Here is a 21,185-nt window from a genome sequence, read left to right as displayed (position 1 = left end):
CTGACTGAAGGTCCCAGGTGTGCTCAGAGCAGGGCCTGCCCAGCCCAGCAGTGTGAGACCACCCTGCCAGGGCCTGCCAGACTCCTCCGGCTCTCCAGCAGCCACAGGGAAGACCTCTCCTGCAGGTGGAACCGTTGGCTCCATCCGTTCTCTCCGCGTAAAGAATGGCCTCCAGAGCTTGACTGTGAGCGAACCTCTTCTTGTCGGCCTCCGAGGACCAGAGACCTTCATGTTTGGCTTCTGACACGTGCGGAGAGTGAGCTGCACAAAGGGCTCTTCCTGTGGTCCAGACCTAGCGCTTACAGTAACCCTGTCTTCGCTCTCTGTTTCCTTCCATTCCACCACTTCAGACGGACCTCCGCAGTGTCGGCTTCCCTGCCTTCGCCTTCACCTCTCTGAAACCACTGTTTCTTCGTGTTGGTCTCTTGCCCGTGGCTATGCGGTGGTGTTTCTCTGCAGTCGGTGGGGTTCCCTTGCCAACTCTTTCTCTGGGTCGCTTCCCTCCGTGTGCGTGCACTGCGATGTATCTGTCCGTCCTGCTGGATTTCTGGCCGTTAGGACCCTGCTGGGAACATTATGTGTATCCTGGTGCTGATGTAGTGGGATCTTTAGGAGGTAAGGGGCCCTCACTGGTCTGCAGGACCCAGGCAGGTCCCCTGGGGCTGGTGGTGCTTTTCTGAGGCCGCAGCCTTTACCCTGCACTGTGAAGGCCCTGCTGTGGTGGTTGTGGACTCAGTCAGTGGCTTGCTTTGGGCAGTGAGACCACAGCAAGCTTAACACAGAGGCCTAAACACTCCTGACTCCTCCCTTAGTCTTGTGCCTCTGTGAGGACAGGTGTAGATGGCTCTGAGCACAAGACCCATGGAGCCCAGCTGCTATGGCCACCCAGGTTATCTAGTGCAGATGTGGTGGGGTTAGAATCTGGCCTGAGTATAGGTTCAGGGTGGAGGCAGTGTCAGGTAGAGCCTACCCCCCTGCTCCCAAGCTCTAGAGGCTGGGCCTGGTCTTGGCGTCAGGTCTGGAAGGCTATGGTGTACATTGAGCACCTTGCTTGGTTAGGGCTGTGGGTGTTTTTGCTTTTCTTGTTGTTATTAAAGGTCCTTTGATGGAGTGTCAGTCAGCAGTGTGTTCTTGGGGTGCCGAGGAACATCTTTTTTCACTCTGACGGCTTTTCTCACCTCACACTGAGCTGTTCTTTGGGCTGCTGTGCAGGCTCCTTCTGGGCCTCCCCTGGGCTTCTGGACACTTGGCTCATGCCCTGGGCGGTCTTCCTGCACGTCTGTCCATGACCTTTCCCTAGCTTCTATCCTGTGCACCTGGGATGGGTGCGTGGCCCCCACCAGGCTTGTCCAGACATCACGGCTTCCTTTCGCCTCATGCACAGCTCTTTCTGGGGGTGTCTGTTGAGGGTTGTCCTTGGTCCCCTCTAGGGGGCATTTTGCACCATGAAGACTGGGCCGTTCATTCACCATGATGTGATGTGTGGCATGCGGTAGGTTGTAGTATTTGGTTGTTGGGAGAAAGAGCAAGTGACTCCATCGGCTCCCATTCTGTTAATTATTGATCTATAATGACTAGATTAATGGTCTGTATGAATGAGGCGGGGTCTGGCTCTGTTCCACCATTTGAGATACGAGCGCAGAGTGGGAAGATGGAAGCGCTTCCTGTTTCCTTGGTGTGGCTCTTGCTGCCGTCCTACTTTTAGGGCAATTGATGGAGCAAGGGCAATAGTGATGTAAGAGCGTCACTGTTGGGCTTGAAACTCCCATAAAATACCCTTCTTAGGCATTTCACTGTCCTGGTATTTTCATTCCTGGGCAGTTCGCAGATGCTTATTTATCCCCATGGTTTTATTTTCATTATCCAAAGACTAATAGGCTGAACGTAGGCCCATTCACCCGATTACTGCACAGTGAAGGACACTGGAAAACAAGACCAACCAGCAAAGATGGGTAATTTTGTGAACATCAGTAGCCACGAGGGATGCCCCCATCCGTTTGCCAGGTGCCTGTGCATGTTTTACTGAGATGGAGCTCTGTAGTACCCAGAGGCCACTTTGGGGGACTCCATTTTTCTAGGCTCATGACTTGCTGTCTGAGCCTGCACCATCTTCCTGGCACTGCTCCTCCCAGCGGACAGAGCTGAAACTTGGCGCGTTCTGCCTGCCCCTGGGCACCACTCCATCACTGTGTCCCTCGTCTCAGGGCCACGCCTCCCAGACGCACATGAGGGACCTGGGTACAAGGTCGCCGCATCTTGAGAATCATCAGCTGAGCACTCCGTGTCTCAGTGTGTGCTGTGTGGGGAAGGTCAACTCTGTGTGGGAAACACCCAACTTGTCTGGGCCCCGCATTGGTCCCTTGTTTGGGTTCATTTATAAGCAGCACCTGCTTCCCCAGGGGTGCTTGTAGACTCTGTTTTGGCGTCTACCTTGGCCTGCCCAGTCTCTTCTGACCACCATCTGCCGGCTGTATCAGACTCATTCTCTTTACCCCTCGCCTCTTGCAGGGAGGTAGCCCACTGGACAGCGGCACCCTGGAGGTCCTGGAACGGCGCCTACATGTCTGTGTCCACAACGGCCTGGGCTTTGTACAGAGGCCACAGGTGGTTGTGCTTGTACCTGAGATGGAAGTAGCCTTGACACGCTCGGCCAGCTTCAGCAGGAGAGTCAGCTCATCCCCTAAGAGCAGGTACACCCCCCGTTCCCCTCATTGCCAAGGCCCAGCCTCCCAGGTGTTAAGAGGTGGTGGGACTACAGGGGTCTACAGTGGGGTGAAGCTGTGAGTGCACGGCGGGGGGTCTGTCCTGTGGGTCCCTCCCTGTTGTCCCTCTTCCCTCTTGTTCATTCACGCCCGTCACACATAAACTTTAGAGCTGTATTTCTGGAAAAAGCTTTTATTTCCTGTGACAACTCTGGAGCCCCTTTCACCTACTGGATGGACCCTGGGATTTGTCCCAAAAGCCTCAAAGTCCTGTACTCTGTTGAAGTCTGGGTGCCCTCGTTCCCACCCAGACTTGCTGTGGGGTATCACACCTATCTCTGTCATGATGTGCAGGTGGCCAGCTGTCCTCTCTGCAGGAGCTCAGCCCTGGGAGAGGGCTCCCTTTCCTTTGTGGCCCCTCTCAGTGTCTCTATCCGACCCCCTGCAGGCTTCCTCTGACAGTTTGGGGAAGGTGTTGACTATGGCTTTCAACAGAGAGCACTATGGGCTGAGCAGCACTGGATGGGGTCTGATATGTCCTGGGGTCCCTGGGGCCTTTGCTGCCGTTCACTGCTGGGGAGGTGGACACAGGGAGCCTGCACGCCACACCTTCCTGGTTTGTGTTTCTAACCAGCTCTGGGAACCAGGCTCTAGTTCTGAGAAGCCACCTGCAACTCCCGGAGATGGTCAGGCACCCGGCGTTCGCCATCGTCTTCCAGCTGGAGTACGTGTTCAGCAGCCCCTCAGGAGCGGACGGCAGTGTGAGAATCTCCCTTCTGTGTCACTTTGCGCTTGCTGTTGGGGTCTGTGTCTGAGGAGAGCCGTGGCTGGCGTCAGCAGGCTCCTCTGCATTAAAAGCCGTGGGTTATTAGCAGTGTGGGTAACAAGGATGGAACTTGATTGTAGGGAACAAGCCCTGTCCTGATCTGATCTAATCATCTTTGTGGGAGTCGGACAGTCCGCTGGTAGTACATGCCTTAGTAAGTTTCATGTATCGTGACTGCATTAGTTCATAGTTATCGAGCCGATGGTTATTCTGACAAATGAGCCGTCGTCCTGTACTTTTCCTGTGCTGTTGAGTGCAGTAAGGCTTGAATCTGCAGGAGGGATGAACGGCTCTTTATAGTGAGCATTATGTGTATCTGCATCCTAATTAAGAGAAAGAATTTAGAGATTTGGTTGAGGGAAGTATGGTGGCCAAATACTGTGTACATGTTGCTGCAGTTTCGTCCCTGGTAAACCCAAATCATGCTGTTCTTAAGATTCAGGGTTCAGTTTCAAAAAGCCAGTATCATTTTAACACGTAATGTAAAGGAAGGCTGTCAAGTCGTGGGTACTGATGGGCCTGCCTCCTTGCCGAGCAGTTTTCTGGGAGGTAAACCTGGGAAGGGGGAGGGTCAGAGCCCACTCCCCCACCGTGCTCTGGTTCTCCTCTGATGCCAAGTCCCGACCCCCACGTCCCTCTCGCACATCTGTGATTGAGACTCCGGAGGTACCCGGCCTGCTGGAGTCAACTCCAGGTCTCGTTGTGGTGACCAATCCTTTCGTGTTTGCCTTATTTGTTAGCAGACATTTCAGCTGAAATGTAACCATGCAGATACACTCGGGAAGTGGGACTGGGGCATCTTGGGTGGGCTGCGGGACCCTTCGCCCAGGGTTGGAGCTTCTAGGGTATGGATTCTGTTTTGTTCTCATCAAACATACTTTCTTTAGTACAGTTTGGAAGGGACACATACCTGTGTGTGAAACAATTTCCCACCCAAAGTACTTGGCATGCACAGCACTGAAGGTGGGCTAAGCATTTACTAGGTGGAACCTGCGTCCAGCATCCCCAGCACAAACAGATGTTGGTGTCAGAGATGAAAATGTAGAGTCAGGCCTGGTGCCACACACCTGTAATCTTAGCACTTGGGAGGTGGAGGCAGGAGGATTAGGAGTTAGGGCCATCCTCAGCTACATGGTAGGTTTGGGGCTAGCCTGGTATACATGAGCCCCTATCTTAAAGGAAGAAAAGAAAAGGGAACAACAGTGATGGTGCCTGCTGTCCTCAGAGCCAGTCTGTGTGGTGGTGGGAAGGTACCACCCCTGCAGGGCCTTCTCCGCAGGCGCTCTGAGGGCTAAGGAGGGAGGCCTGACCACGGCCAGCCCCTGGCTCCTCCCGTAGGAAACGTATCTTCAGTTGGGATGAGGTCCTTAGGAACGTGCATGAGTATGTTTCATCCAAATTCGAATCCCTTCCTTCTCGTTCCTTTCAGAAGGCTTTGCATGTTGGGAGTTTCAAGCCTAAGCAAAAGCAGATGGGACATGAGAGCCTCTGTGTAGTGTCAACACTTACTAATTTGGTGGGTGGGCTGTCCACCCCCCCATCCCCCCGCAGCCCATGTGGAGTTACGGGGAGTCAGGTTCAGGCACAAATTTTTTTCATCTGCAGACATATTGGCATGCACATATTTTAAATTTGTTTTTCTTGTGTGTGATATGCAGTGTGCATGCATGTGTGTATGTATGCATGTTCTCATGTGTGGGTACTTCAGTGTGTGGGTGCATATGGAGGACTGAAGTCGATGGTGGGTGTCGTCTTAAATTCCTCTCTACCTTATTTATTGAGGCAGGGTCTCTCACTGAACCCAGAGGTCAGCAGTTCGGGCTAGCCTAGCCAGCCAGCTTGCCCTGGGGCTTCCTGCCTCTGCTGCCATCTCTGTGCCTCTCCGGCTATTTCCCTGGGTTCTGGGGATCCACACACAGAGGGCTTGCGCAGCCCTCTGCCGACCCTACGGTAATTCTCACTATGGAAAATGGAAGCATAAACAAAGGTGGAGAAGCCGTGATGACCCTGTGTCCCGTCATCAGCTTCGGGCTTACCCGCGCAGGGTCAGTCTCTTCCCTGCTTTCTCTCAGATGACTTGTGACCACGCTGCAGCCTGGACTCCCTTTCTGTAAACAGTCAGTTGACATCTCCAAAGGTGGGCCCAGCTGGTGCCACCATTGCACAGAAAGGTTGGAATGAGTCTCTCTATTGTCAGTTTGTGTCACCAGAGGCTCTGTTTGGCTCTGGAAAGAGATTCCTGTACAAGACTCCTGGTCCAAGCCGAGCACCTCATGTTTTCTTACCGTCTGGGGATCCCTACTGGCCTCCAACAGTGGGACCCAGTCCCCATGGTGGCCTTGCTGTGTTTCCTTGCCCCTAGTGCCAGGTTTCTGGCAGTTCTAGCTTCACAGCAGGAGCCCAGAGCCGCAGTCCCCAAGGTCTTTTGTGAAGCACGCATCTTCAAACGGTACATCGGACAGGAGGGATACCATCTGGGCTGGGGAGCGTGCTGGCTGAAAACTGAATCCAGTTCACTCCCAGCCATCTGGGGCTCAGCGTGTTTTTGGCCTTGAATACTTTTTCATTATTAAAAACGAACCGGCAGCTACACCCGTTGGTTTTCATCTGCTGTTAAATTTCTCATTCTTTAGTTAGCTGGAGCAACGAAAGCCTTTCCATTGAATTTTGTCTTTGGGGATAAACTGAGCTGTGAGGAGCCCAAGAAGGAATGTCCAGCCAGACCAGTTCCTGGTCAGAGTACGGACAGTGTGCTTTTTCAGGTACCACAGACCTGCCTGCCTCCTTGTAAAGCCGTGAGTGTGTGGCAGTGGCCCAGAGTGTTTGCTGACTGACTGCGTGATGGCACACACTCCTTGAGTATGGGAGGGGACCACGATGAGGACTGAGTTGCACACTGACCAGGCCTCCTGCTGTGGGTTCATGTCAGGGTGACTGAGCCTTCCCTAGGCATGTGAGGATAAAGACAGTGCTTTGGGGTAGGGATATCACATGACAAGATAGCCCCCATCCTTAACCTGTAAGAAGTAAAGCTCTGATTTGTTATTTATGTATTGACTATTTTTTTTTGAATGAAACAAGCTAACAAAAATGTGAGTGCCCACCCCATGTGGTGCTGGCCTCTGGCTCAGATAAAGCAGAGGTGTGTCCCTGAATGTTCTCTATAGCATCGCTGTTGTGGACAGGATCTCACTATCCACCCCTGGCTGGGCTGCAACTTGTTGTGTAGACCAGGCTGGCCTTGATTCCACAGAGATCTGCCTGCCTCTGCCTCCCAAGTACTGAGATTAAAGGTGTGCACCATCACACTCATCCAAAACTTTGACTTTTGATTCATCTTTTTAAATACATTTTTCATTTATTTGGTGTTTATACAATATGGAATGATTCTGACTTTGTTTTTGGTTTTTGAAGATTTATTTCATTTTATGGGTATGTGTATGGGCCTGAGTGTATCCATGTGTACAGGTGCCTTTGGAGGCCTGAAGAGGGTATCAGATCCCCTGGAGCTGGCGTTCTGGGCAGCAGTGAGGCACCATGGTGGTGCTAGGAATAGACCCCAGGTCCTCTTAACCCCTGAGCTGCCTTGCCTCTCCAGCCCCTTGACAGGTGTTGGGGGGGGGTTCTTCTTGTCACTTCTTTGGTTTAGTTGTGTGTGGGCGGCTCTTCAGTGTGGTTTGGTTTGGTTCAGGGCCTGAGGGCTCAGCCTCTGGCTTCTCAGTGCAGCATGTGGCTTGGTGTCTGTCTCAGGTGATGGTGACCCCTGCTCACAGGCAGGCTGTGAGCCCAGCAGCCACACCTCACCTGCAGCTCCTTCCTGCCCTGTTGTCATTTTCACTGCAGAAGAGGGGAGCGGCCTCTGCCCCCGCCAGGTGAAGCCTAGAGGTGCCGGCCCTCTGCGTCCCCTTGTTCACTCTGCTCTGATGGCTCTGAGTCTACATAAACACGGAGCCTGTGCCCCCCCCCCCCCGGCCCGTGCTTCCTTTAGAGGTGCACGGAGCCTGTGCTCCCCCCGCCCATGCTTCCTTTAGAGGTGAGGTTTGTAGCCAGGGACTGTCAGGCTGAGGTGCTTGCGATGGACCTGCTTTTTCAAAGCCTGCTTGTTTTTCTGTGTGGGGACTGCTGAAGGTTTCTCTCCTCTGCTGACTCCAGGACCTCACACTGCTTCAGGGACTCACCTGGATGGAATTCCTGTTCTGTCGCTCACTTAGCAGCTGCTGGGATACAGCTCCATTGAGTGCCTTTGTGATCACCTTCCTGCTTCCCCTGAGAGCATCTGCTCTTTTTAGAACCAGGGAAAGCCAGGGATCCTGGACCTTGGAACCAGTCGGGTGACTGAGAGCCCATGGCTTTGCCTGTTGCATGTGCGAACACACTGTGTACTAAGCGTCTTAAATTCTGGGGTTACTAGGCATGGACTCCACCCAGCTCAGCTTAAGCACCCAAAAGGGGCTCTTGTGGCTCTGAGCCCAAGCAACTGAGGAGCAGGCTGGTCTCTGGAGATCGCAGATGGTGGGTTATTTTTATTCTTAGAGTAGAATCCCCCTGCAGCCTGCACACAGCTGCATGAGGTTGTTTTTAATGTATTCTGATGCAGAGCTTCTCCACTGTCTCTGGAAGTCCCTTCCTGGCCCCTCCCCAGTTCCCACTCCCTTCAGCAATGACTGCTTCCATGTCTCAGCTCTCACTAGTTTCTTGTGGCTGCTGTGGCAAATGCTCCAGGCTTGGTGGCTTCTCATAGGTTTGCAGGCTAGAAGCCTGTGCCCGGGCTAAAGTTAGGATGACGGTAGGCCTGCGCGTCCTGCAAAGGCTCTGTCTGGGCACGGGCTCTGTCTGGGCACGGGCTCTGTCTGGGCAGGGGCTCTGTCTGGGCACGGGCTCTGTCTGGGCGCGGGCTCTGTCCGGGTGCGGGCTCTGTCTGGGCACGGTCCTTTCTGCCTGCTCAGCTCCAGCGGCTGCTTGCAGCCCTTGACTTTTGGCCACATCACAGTCTTTTTAGAGTTGGTGTCTTGAGCCTCTGCTCCATCCCTACACATCTGCCCTTCTGTCTGGAGTTGCCCGCTGCCTCCCCTCAAGGGCTCTCGTCATGGCATTTAGGCCTCCAGGTGAGGCAGCATAATTTTCTCAGGGTGCTGCGCCATGTTGGAAAAGGCCCTTCATAGAAATGTGTATAAAAGGTTTTTCATTCTTTTAAAGCCAAAGTAAGGCGTTTGTACACTTATTGTTTAAAACAGGAAGCTATTAGAGGCTCATTTATCCATGGGATTCTTCGGTCCCTCCTCCCCAGCCTGCAACTCCTCCTCCCCCATGCCTCCTCCCCCAACTCCTCCCCCCCCTCCTCCTCCCCCCACTCCTCCCCCCCCCCCCCTCTATTTCACCAGCTCCTTTCCCTCTCCCCCCCCCCCTCCCCGGCTCCTCCCCCCCCCACTCCTCCCGGACTCCTCCTCCCCCCACTCCTCTGTAGTTCACCAGCTCCTTGCTCTCTACCCACACTGCTCCCTGGGTGAGAGTTGGAGCCGTAGCTTGTGTTTCTGTGTCTGTGAGTGTGTCGTCATGTGTTTGCACATATTCACTTTGCCTCAGCTGAGGAGCATTGCAGGTGTTTGCTCCTGGCTTTGTACTTTGTCACATAAACTTTTTTTTTGTTTTTGTAATGGTGTATCAAACCCAGGACTCTCCATAGGTTTGGTAAGCCTGCTCCCTCTGAGTCACACCACCCCCTCTTTCTGTGTCTTTGAGATAGAGTCTTATTTTATAACCTAGACTGACCTGCCTCAGCCTCCCGAGTAGCTGGGATTGTAGACGTGCACCACCACACTCCTGAAGTCCTTTTGAACACAGGCGGTTAGGTTGCCAGGTTCCACTGCGTGTATGTTTGCGCTCTGAACAGCCATCCCCCTGTCCTCACGTGAGGGACTCCGTCATGTCCTCCCCAGCTCTAACAGTTTCCTTTTTAGGTCTATCTCCTTTGCATGGGGGAAGGAGGGAGTCTGGTTTTATCTTTTCCAGTGGCCGTGTGGTTGTCCCATGCTAGTCACTCACAGGACCTTCTTTCATGGTAATGTGGGATGCCCGGTCCTGTGCAGTTGTCTCTGTGTCTGTCTTTTGTCTCTTTCTGGGCTCTGCTGTCTGCTCCTGGCCGAGGCCATCCTGCTCTGACCTTGGAGGCTCGGCCACGTGTTTGTTCACTTGGGGCACAAGTTCAGCCTGCGACCCTGCCCTCTTGCTTATTCAGTGGCCAGAGCTCCAGGAACATGTCTCGGCGTTTTGAGATTCCAGGGAGTGGAGTTATAAATTAGTCTAGAGAGCACTGAAATACCCAGTCCAGGAGCCAGAGTTGATTTTCCGTTTGTTTGGCTTATTTTTGTATTGTTTTCCTTTTTTTAGTGTGTGTGTGTGTGCATGCCTGCATGCATGTGGGTGCCTGTGTATGTAGGTATGCATGCAAATGTTTGTGCATGTGTGGAGCCCTGAGGCTGGTGTCAGAAATCTTCCGTGATCACTTTTCCACTTTATCCTCTGATGCATGATTTCTCCAGCAAACCCAGAGCTCACCAGTGTGGCTGGCTGGGCTCCGGGCTTGCCTTGCCCCTGCTTTCTGGGACGGGAATTAAGAGGCATTCCTGTGGGTTCTGAAGATCTGAACTCGTGTCCTCGTTTGTGCAGCAAGTGCTTAACAACCGAGCCATCTCCCCAGCCCTGTTTTTTGTATCTTCTGAAGTGACCTTTTATAGTTACAGATGTGGATGTTGAATACTTCTGCTGGATTTATTCACGGGCGTTTCTTGTTCTGTGCTGTGGCTCTAAGTGGGGTGTTCTCCTTCCCTCACATCTTCTGACTTGATGGCAGAGTTTGCTTGGAAAATCGTTACTAGTTTATTTTTTTATTTTTCAAAAGTAAATCCTAAATCTTAAGTGTTTGATGAATATGCATTATCTTTTTTTAGTTATTATTTTAAAGAAGTGACCAGCTCTCCATGTGACTCTTCTCAGTATCTGTGTGTGCACACATGTGTATCTGTGTGTGTGCATGTGTGTATATGTGTGTGTCCCGGCACTCCACTCTGAGCCCCGCTCGCTCCTGGCACTCCACTCTGAGCCCCAGTTCGGCCACTTCTGTGGGCAGCCACAGGGCTCACACAGTTCCTCATGGCTCTGTCCTCAGATTAGCAAACCTGAAGACAGGCCGAGACTTCCTCTTCCTCCCGAGCTTTATTTCCTTCTGATGCGATGTGGAGCTCTTTCCTGCTGCCTGGATCGCCATGCCATGACCCCAGGCATGATCTGCCGGGCCTTTGGCCTCAAGGGCAGACAGCAAGGACAGAGGTGGCAGTGGCATCCCGTCTGGGTGGAAAGGGACCTGCCACCCACACAGTGCCCACCTCACTGCCACTGAGGCTGCTTCCAGAGACAGCTGGTTCCAGAGGGATGGAAACTCAATGCAAGAGGCCACTTTGGGCCCTGGGCTGAACACAAATTGAAAAGACAAACTGCCACACCAGAGCGTCTCTGAATGCACCCAATGTCACACAAATAATGGGAAAAACTCAAGGAGCAGGGAAAGGGGGCCGTAGCTTGGTCAGTACGTGCTTGCCTAAACTTGACCCCAAGAACCCATGTTAAACGATAAAATAAAAGCAAGTATGGTGGCACATACTTGTAATCCAGCACCGGGAGGTGGGACGGGACTCTTCGGGGCTCCCTGCCAGCCTGCCAGTCTACTCAGCAGGCTCTGGGCCACCGAGAGACCTCGTCTCAAAAAAGTGATAGGTGGACAGCACCTGAGGAACACCGCCCAAGGTCGTCCTCCAGCACACACATGCATGTACACCTACACACGCATGAACACACATACACACACACAAAGCAGAGAGAGTTGGGTGGTCATAACCTTCAGGGAGGAGACAGGGAAGCACGGGAGACCACGTAGGCCATAGCACAGACCCTTTCCAGGACCCTGTACACTTCAGGCTCAGGGTGGGAGAGGATGGCATGTTCAGGCGACTCCACCGAGGCTGCCGTCCTCTGCACACATACCCCAGAGCCCACACCTAGGGGCAGGCCTGACATGCAGGCCATAAGGCCAGGACAAGCCGTGCAGGAGGGGGAGCCCACTGCCCCAGGAACACAGAGGAACTTGGACAGCCGTCAAGGCTCAGGGCACCTGAGAAGGTGTGTCTTCTGCCGTTCCTCCAGAATGACACCAAGTTCTTAGCCACTGAGGTGAACCTCACAAGGCTGAGAGACTGAAGCCACCCAGGATGAAGAGGCCGGGAATGCGGTGACAGCAGCCCTTCACCCCTCCTCCGTGCCAGCCCTACGGCAGAGGGCCCCTAAGCAGGTGGCACCTATCCCATGCTGCCAGCTCGTACTCAGCAACTGCTGCCGGCTCGTCTCCTTCACACACATTCAGGATGGCGAAGGAAGTCTAACAACCCACAATTAAGGTCACTGCTCTCCCATATATGACCCAGTATATGAAGTGTCACTTAAAAGTACAGTGATCATTTAACAGGCAATACTTTCCGTTCATTCTGTGAAGTGCAGTAATTGCTTTTAGTCATGTAAGTGAGCAATGAAAGTTCGTCCCACAGCCTAGTGCAGCTCTCCAGACTGACGAAAGGGTTCGCAAGACTTCAGCCTCTTCGCAAAGCAGATGTGAACCTGTCTGTGGTTGAAAGTAGCAGCAGGAGCAAAGTTGTCCTGGACCGGAGATGTGACTGAGAGGCAGATGGAGGGGCCACCACCCCCTGAAGACAGAGTCGGGCCCAGCAGATGAAAGGACACCACAGGCCCTGGCTCCTGCCTCCCCTGGAGGGGTCACCCTGCCCACTCCTGCCCACAGCAGCTAGTCCACAGAAGGGGCATGACACAGAGGAAGCCATCCCAGGCTCTCTGTCAGCCAACCCAGGGGCTGGGGACATGGGGACTCTCACTTGGAGTCACTGGTCACACAGGAAGTTAGCTGAAAGGCAGCACAGCCCAGGGCACCACAAGACAAGTAGAGGACAAAGGACAACAGAGGACAGGTGGGTGAGCAGAGGAAACACACACACATATACACACATGCACATACATACACACGTACACACACACACATGCACACACACAGATACACATGTGTGCACACACAGATATTGAGAAGAGTCACATGGAGAGCTGGTCACTTTAATAACTAAAAAAAGATAATGCATATTCATCAGACACTTAAGATTTAGGATTTACTTTTGAAAAATAAAAAAATAAACTAGTAACGACTTTCCAAGCAAACTCTGCCATCAAGTCAGAAGATGTGAGGGAAGGAGAACACCCCACTTAGAGCCACAGCACAGAACAAGAAACGCCCGTGAATAAATCCAGCAGAAGTATTCAACATCCACATCTGTAACTATAAAAGGTCACTTCAGAAGATACAAAAAACAGGGCTGGGGAGATGGCTCGGTTGTTAAGCACTTGCTGCACAAACGAGGACACGAGTTCAGATCTTCAGAACCCACAGGAATGCCTCTTAATTCCCGTCCCAGAAAGCAGGGGCAAGGCAAGCCCGGAGCCAGCCACCTGGATGTCGCTCTTGAACACACCGTGGTTGAGGCTGGCATCCCAGCACAGAAGGGGCTGGCGGCGCCTTCCCTGAGCCTTCCTGTATGGAGTTCTTGTCTGGTCTGACTTGGTATTTCCTGTACTCTGCAAACCTCAAAGACCCTCTTTGAGGGTCCTGGGGATATAGGCTTCGCATTTCCTGGCAGCTTCAGGGTCTCCCAGGCAGGTCCTCCAGTCAGAGAGACCATCTCTGAAGTCCTCTACAAGGTGGTGAGCCACAAGGTTTATTGACAGGCACAGCAGCATTTCTGTGCTCCATAAAGACCTGGAGCTCAGCCGTAATCTTAGTTAAAAAAAGTTAAATAAAATGAATAAAAGTGACAGCTTTAAAACACATTGCTGAGCCAAGGTCTGAGGCTATATTTGTGAGGCTGACTCTAAATTATGGCTGCTAACCCAAGACTTTCCTGGGGTCCTGGTTCTTTTCCTCTGGCTGCTTACAGAGAAGGCTGAAGAAGGGACATTGCTTAAGATCAAGCCCAGGTGGTTTCCTAGTTTCATATAAATTCACCTGTAGGAAACACTACATTTTAGATTCAGTCTTTGCTGAAGATGATGTGTGCTGATAACCTCAAGCTAAACACATGTAGATGCACATATGCACAATACATCCCCCTACGTACAGATACCACACACCATATAACAGTACACACAAATGCCACACACGTACATGTACTACATACATCACCTCCTCCATACACGCACCCCACACATATGTGCATGCACAGACACCTACATCCACGTACATAAACACACACACACACACATATGCACAGGTACCCACACGTGCCCCTCCCTGTTCCCACTCTTATTCTGATAGCTGCCCATTGCCAGCACCAGCGCCGTTCTTTAATTTTCCTGATGCATTTGAGAGAAGTTGGCAGGGTCCTGAGTGTTTATAAATCTGGACAAAGGTCCTCGGGGGAATGGGGGAGTCTTAGAGCAGTGGGGGGTTGGGGGGGAGAGCCCTGCTGCCTTGAGCTAGAGGAGACTTTTCGGGTGGGAAGGGGTCCAGGGCAGGCCGGAGGGTGTCAGAACAGGCTGCTCATGCTCTGGGTGCGGTGCCCTTCTTCCTGAGTTCCTTCTGTTGGGTAGGACAGGTGGTCCTGGACCCTTGTACTGAACCCCAGGAGAGTGTGTTACGTGACCACACAGCTGATCTGCCCAGGAGGCTGCCATGCTAACTCACACATGGCTTTGATTTGTTTCCGTTCTAGGCCTGCTTGGCTACCTCCTTGTCCAACTTGGCGTGTATGCACATGGTTCGCTGGGCTGTTTGGAACCCCTCGCTGGAAGCCAGCTCTGGAAAGGTGACTCTGCCACTGCAGGGGGGAGTTAGGCAGAACCCCTCACACTGCCTGGTCTATAAGGTGCCTTCAGTCAGCATGAGCTCCAAGGAGGTAAATACTTTCTAGGTATGTCTCTGGCAAGCTCGTAGCAAGTGTGTGTGTGTGTGTGTGTGTGTGTGTGTGTGTGTGTGTGTGTGTGTGCGCGCGTGAGCACTCACTCACTGAGTGCTTGTATTTCTAGAGACAGAGCACTCCCTGAGCCTGGAGCCTGATGATTGGCTAGACTGGCCTGCCAGTGAGCCTCTGTGATCTTCCTGTCTCTGCCCCCGCGTGCTGGGTTATAGATTCTAGCTGCTGTGCGTTCTATGTGGGTTCTAGGGATTGGACTCAGGTCCTGTTTCTTAGACAGGAAGCACTTTACCCATCGAGCCCACATTTATTCATTTTAAAAACCCAAAGTTGATTAATATGTTTGCTGATGTTTCATGAGCCAGCATTTTCCATGCTTTCGATGTGCCCTCGACACATACCGAGGCAGGTACTTGCTGAGCTGCGTGTGGTCAGATGTGAACTCAGCCAGGCCAGTTTCATGCAGGGTCTGACCGGACACCTTGCCGGGCCATCGTCTGCACACTTTGTCTTGTGCACACATTGGGAGGAGTGGTCTTTTGCCTGTGCACATGTTTTGTGCCTTGGAGGGAGGGGAACCCCACTTGGCCTTTGCCAGGAGGGCGAGTGGGCTGAGAACTAGGCGGGGCTCTGCTTCCATCCCCAGCTGGCCTTTAGACTCAAGGTTTACTCCCCCTGACCTTGCCTGTCTCAGCTGGCTGTAAAATGGCAGACCCACCACAGATTCTCAGGTTGAAAACACTATTTGGATGTGAGATGGTCTCTGAGCTCCAACCTGGAAATCAAGTCAAAGCAGGGCAGGATAGGCTGGGGTGTGGATCTCATCCCTGCCCACCCTCCCCTGCCTGCCCACACTAGGTGTGGTCTCGGAGGTCAAGGTGACCCAGGGTATCATGGACAAGCGTGGCTTGGCTCTGGTCAATGTCCAGAGTCTGTCCTGAGCCTCTGGGGTGTGGCAGGCCTCTCTTGGCTCTCCCATGCCGTCCGTGAGAGGCCTGTCTCAGAAGCTCTCAGGGAGCCCTTGCACTTGTTTTCTTGGGCAAAGGGAGTGTGCCCGCTGTTTGAGTGTGTCACTTCTGTGCTGGCTCCAGCAGCAGATATTATCTCCAGCGTTGTTATTTACGACCTGGCTAATGCTTTGGGTACTGAATCAGGGAGCAGCTGATTGTGCAGCTTTTCTTGTTACAAGGAATGTCTCTCATTATGGGACCATATTTTGCTGTGTTCCCATATGGTCTAGTTTGAGCCCTTATTATAACATTGCCATCAGAAAGCTCAAAGCCATTCCCATTCCCCACTTCCCCCTTCTCTTCCTCCGCTTTTTTCTCTCTTCCCTCCTCTTCCTGTGTGTCTCTGTGTGTCTGTGTATGTGTGTGTCCATCGGTGTGTGTGTGTGTGTGTGTGCGTGTGTCTGTGTGTTCATGTGTATGTTTGCGTCCATCGAGGTGTGTGTCTCTGTGTGTCTGTCTGTATGTGAATGTGTCTGTGCCTGTGTGCCTGTGTGTGTGTGTCCCTGTCTCTGTGTGTCTGTGTGTGTCTGTGTGTGCGTGTCACTGTGTGTCCCTGTGTGTGACTCTCTGTGCCTGTGTGAATGTTTCTTCTGTTTACCTGTCTTGCCCCTTTACTGTCTTCACCTTTTGAAGGTGAGCTATCAGACACGAGTGTTGTGAATGTTTGACTTACTTTGTGATGCACATGTGTCAGATATTTCCGTGTTCCATGAAGAACTCCACTTCTGAATTCTGTTTCTCAGCACTGCTGACCTTTCTGCGGGCTCTGTCTTCTACCACTAGATGCCAGTAGCGTCCCCCAGTTGTGACAGCTCAGCCCTGCTGACACTGCTGAAGGCTCTTGGGGGCTGAACTGCCTGTGGTTGAAGACCAACACCTTGAGCAGATACAGTAGACGAGAGCAGTGGGCTGAACCGGCCCTGGCTCTGTCTGAGGACCGTCATCCTGAAGGAGGACAGTGGCTGAACCGGCCCTGGCTCTGTCTGAGGACCGTCATCCTGAAGGAGGACAGTGGCTGAACCGGCCCTGGCTCTGTCTGAGGACCGTCATCCTGAAGGAGGACAGTAGCTGAAACCGGCCCTGGCTCTGTCTCTGCTCCTGTGCTGGAAAGGCCCCACCTGCCTCTCCCTTTGTTCCTTCCTGCTGGCTCCAGCACCTGGCAAGTGAGACCGGCTGGAATGCAAGGCCGCCCCACCTCTGCCCTTGCCAGATAGCTCTGTATCCCTTGTGGTCCTTCTCTCGCTCAGTGAACTTTGTTTGAACACCTCTACTCAGATGAAAACGTCCCTGAGCTCGTGGAATTCACAGCTGAGTAGTAATCTCAGATATTAGTCAAAGAAATAGAAATATTACAAATGTTCCACAGTTTGGGAAAGTACATTTTAGGTTCATGTTGTTAATGGTTATTTTACTGTTTACTGTGAAGCAAAGTAACATCATGATTGTGTTTCCTTCTTTTTCCTTGGGGTAAATAATTCTTTTTAAAAAGTATATCGCCGGGCTTGGTGGCTCATGCCTTTGATCCTAGCACTTGGGAGGCAGAGGCAGGCGGATCTCTGTGAGTTTGAGGCCAGCCTGGTCTACATAGTGAGTTCCAGGCCAGCTGGGGCTACTGGGAGACCCTGTCTCAAAAAAGACTCCCCCGCCCCAAAAAAAATTTCTATCTCCAGAGCCTACACTTTGGATTGCCAGCTGTGACAGACGGTAAATAGTGAGCTTCCCCTGCCATCCTCAGTGTACCCATCTCACGCATTATGCACCGACGTCCCTGTGCTGATGGATGAGGATATTAGGTCTTTATACCCCATTCCTGTTACAAAGCACCCTGCCCTCCCACTGCTTGACTTTGAACTCAGGTCCAGCCTCAGGTAGGGTGTGGCCCAGCAAGGGTCCGAAGAGTCCCGAGAACTGGAGAACTGGGCAGTACTCAGGAGGGAGGAGCTCCGGGCAATCTGCAAAGCTGTATACAAAATCCCAACCTTGTCCCAAGCTGCATGCATTAAATAGCAGGTTAAGGCATTTGAGACGTGAGTTGCGGGTGTGGGGTGGACTCTCTCCAGCTGCAGGGCTGTCCGTGTTGAGGAGAAGGATGGCACTGTACCAGCTTTGACAGGGACACTGATGTGGCACCAGAACCCACAGGAGCTGTGGTCAGAAACGGGCCTGATCCAGCTGGGTTGATTACTGCTGAAACAAGCCCTAGCCGTCTTTCCTCAGGGAATGCCAACCAGCCTCAGAGCCTCAGATGTGCTGTTCAAAATGACCACGCTACAGTCTAAAATTAGCCGGTGTGTCAACAGCCTGGAGAGTCTTGTAGGGAAAAGACAGCAGACCCCAACTCAGAGGTGATCTTGGAATTATCAAATTGGAACAGTCGATATGAGAGTGCTCAGGTCTGCAGGGGCTAACGCTGAGATAAATGGAGAGACAGAAAGTTGTAGAAGACACTTTAGATCTGGAAAGTCACAACAACAACAACAAATTTACCCGATGCACTTTGCAGCAGACTCAGATGACAGAAGACCCTGAGAACCTGAAGATCAGTTCGGAGAAGTTGACTGGAAGGCCTTGTGCTGAACCCCAGCAGTGACCTGTGGGGCAGAGCCAGAGACCAGGAGTGGGAGGAGGAAGTGTTAGAGAAAACCAAAAAACAAAAACCCCAGAAACCAAAAAACAAAAACACTTGAAGATATGACTGAGCCTGATATCAAGATACAAGCCTAAAGGCGAAGTTCAGGGAGGCCTCGGGATAGAGCAGAAACAGAAAAGTGGTTCGTTATCTGTGGAAAAATCGTGACGTGGGTGGTTGTGGATTTCTCTCATCACCATGTGGCCAGGGGGAAGATGGAGTAGTAATTAAAAAGTGCTGACAAAAGATTTGGAACCCAGAATTCTGTACCTAGCAAGAATCACCTGAGAACATAGGCATTGCCTTCCCAAATAAGTGAAGAGAATTCATGGGCAGCGCATCGTACAGCTTAAAAGAATTGCTGAAAGAGTTTCTTCAGACAGAAAGGAAATGATTCCGGTTAGCAATGTGGGTCTGGAAAGAAGTGATGGAGCTTCAGTTGGAAGGTTTGAAGGCCCCACCTCCCAAAGGGACGGCTCCACCCCTGGGAGCCATCGCTCTAGGCAGCCTGTGGGGGCCATTTCAGATTACATCATGACAGGCACAAAGACATCATTGGAAAGAAGTGATGGAGCTTCAGTTGGAAGGTTTGAAGGCCCCACCTCCCAAGGACGGCTCCACCCCTGGGAGCCATCGCTCTAGGCAGCCTGTGGGCCATTTCAGATTACATCATGACAGGCACAAAGACATCATGTGAGCAGCAGGTAAAGCGATGATTCTAAAAAAGACAGGAAAACAAGACAGAGGAAGAAGTAGGATGGTCTCCCTGGTCCAGACCAGCTGAACCCTGCATTAAAAATAGATCATGTTGCCAGAGGCCACCAGACGACAGAAAACGGCCCACCTGGCTGCCTGTCAGGACCAGTTTAAATGTAATGATGCAGGTTTAAAAGAATGGGAAAAATTTCATGCAAACACTGGTTAAAAGAAAACCTCAATACTGGTGGTTCATAGGAGCCAAAGCCAGACTTCAGAGCACAGGAAATTGTAGCTTGGAAAGTTTTTACAGAATAAAATGTCTGCAGAGTCATGTCCTAGCTGTTGACTCCCGGAGAAGTGAAAACAGGTTTGCACAGGAATCTGCACACCACCCAGGTGATCCAGGTGGGTGGATGGATGGACTGTGGCTTACCAGGGCAACAGAGCACACCACCGTGACAGGCACCCATCCTGCATAGGTGTGTTCCACAGTGTGGGTGAATTCTATGGGCTTTGTGTTGAGGGAGAAAGCCACCCCCCGGGGCATGTACCCTGTGGCTTTATCTGGCGCTCTGAGGATCAATAATTCAGTGCTGGAGAAGTCGGCAGTGGGGCCAGCATGAGGGGTGGAGCTGGTTACAGGATTGTGCACATGTTAAAGCCCATGGACTACACTGACACATGGAAGTCAATAATACATGTTAATTAAAAAATAAATACATTGAGACTTATTAAATATCTTAAACTGTACTTCTGCTTAGGTAAATGTCATTCCTGATAATATAGTCTCCCAGGATTTTAATGCCACAACTAATTTTCTGCTCAGAAAATTACTTGATTGTGATCTAAGAATGCACAGCTTCAGGAATATTCCCTCTTTCTTTCTTGCACTTTGCTTGGGGCTGGGTGGTTGTCCTGCAGGTCACTGAGGAAGCACCAGTGGTAGACAGCCATTACTGCTTTCCGTCAGTCCACGTGGGGATCAGTCCTGAGGGATCACTCTCTCATGGATCTGTCATAGGTGAACCATGTGGAGTCGGGAACCATCCAGTTCCAGTTCTCGCTGAGTGTGGACACCCCCCCAGAGCATCCCAAGGCAGAGCAGCGGTCCTTCAGGAAGCCACCCATGTCCCCTTCAGGTAAACTTCCAAAGAGCTGACTTTGCAACCCACACCATCATTTCCCTGTGTCCCGGGAAAACGCCTGTCACGTGTAAGATAATTGCCCCAGGTGGCTAACTTGAATCAGCTGGTTTTTTGCTTAAGAAGATAATATGGAATTGGACAGTGATAATGTCTGGTCTGGCCATTTGTCACAGGGGTTCAGCCACAAATCGGTTCAGTTACTTGACAGCTCCCTGACCAAGTGTGCATGGACAGCCTTGTTGGCGACGGGTACGAGGGCGGGCACTCCACAGGTGTCCTAGAAATTATATGAGCTGAAAGCTGCGGGCTGCCAGTGTGTTTGCATGTCCTCGACATCCCTCTGTTCACCTTGGAGCACTGTGGACTGTGAGCACTGTGCGTGCTTCTAGGATGTAGCTTTAAGGAAGGGGTCATGGTGGGGTACACTTGCTAAGGGCCCCCAACAGAGGTCCAGCCCTTGTCCTGTGGGTGGTGGCTGGTCTATGGGGTGTAGGACTTGAGCTATTGCTGTCTGCTCAGCCGAGTGGCTCAGCATCTTCTGTGTGGCCTGGACCTGTGTTCAGGGCCTTTTGCTTTAGGCCCAAGCCCTGACTGATGCTTGGCTCTATGTAGAAAGGTGAGTTCAGCAAGATCCCTCAGTGGGCACGGACCTGTAGCCTGGGCTTCTGGAACTTTCTCCAGTAAAAGGAGGGTTGTAGGGGTCCTTGACCCAGGTGGTTATGCTCGTCTCTGCGTCTGTTCCAGGTGGACAGATAGGGAATGAGGAGTGTGCAAACCCACAGAGCAGAACACTGTGCTCCCCACCTCCCGCCCTGCTCCCCACCTCCCACCATGCTCCCCACCTCCCGCTGTGCTCCCCACCTCCTGCCCTGCTCCCCCCTTCCTCTGTGCTTGTTAGGGTTCGAGAATCGAGAATAATTCCCAGAGATACCAAAAAGATTATACAAAAAGTTTATTCAGGAATTTAAAGTAAAAACCAAATGGTGGATAGCTGGGCACAGACTACATGAGCCAAAGATGGAGTCTGGCCCCGAACAATAGCAGGCAGGGGCTTTTATTGGGGCACTCCACAGAAACCTGCGCATGCCAAGCATCTTTTAAAATGATTGGATGGCCTCATATCCTGAGTATGGGGGAAGTCTTGATTGGTAGGGGC

At 52.0% G+C, this 21,185-nt stretch overlaps 1 protein-coding gene across 14 annotated transcripts in view; it reads left to right on the top strand.

Moving 5' to 3' along the window:
* The window catches only part of Nphp4 (nephrocystin 4), a 114,082-nt gene that overhangs the window by 33,535 nt on the left and 59,362 nt on the right, over positions 1–21,185 (top strand). For 12 of the 14 annotated variants that reach the window (XR_003847660.1, XM_029558289.1, XM_029558285.1 and 9 more), the window contains 4 exons: positions 2,509–2,690; positions 3,337–3,463; positions 14,346–14,528; positions 19,906–20,023. Coding sequence is in view for 13 of the 14 variants with exons in the window: in XM_029558289.1 (XP_029414149.1) it covers positions 2,509–2,690; positions 3,337–3,463; positions 14,346–14,528; positions 19,906–20,023 (610 nt within the window). In the remaining variant the exon portion in view is untranslated. Of the gene's footprint in view, positions 1–124; positions 257–2,508; positions 2,691–3,336; positions 3,464–6,171; positions 6,291–14,345; positions 14,529–19,905; positions 20,024–21,185 lie in introns of those variants that run through there. The other 2 variants (XM_017795416.2, XM_029558293.1) reach the window with 2 other exon arrangements.

This window comes from Nannospalax galili, unplaced genomic scaffold, assembly GCF_000622305.1.
Source record: "Nannospalax galili isolate Female #2095 unplaced genomic scaffold, S.galili_v1.0 scaffold1488, whole genome shotgun sequence".
Classification (NCBI taxonomy): domain Eukaryota; kingdom Metazoa; phylum Chordata; class Mammalia; order Rodentia; family Spalacidae; genus Nannospalax; species Nannospalax galili.
Note: the sequence above shows the minus strand (reverse complement) of the source record. Positions and strands in the feature narration are given on the sequence as shown.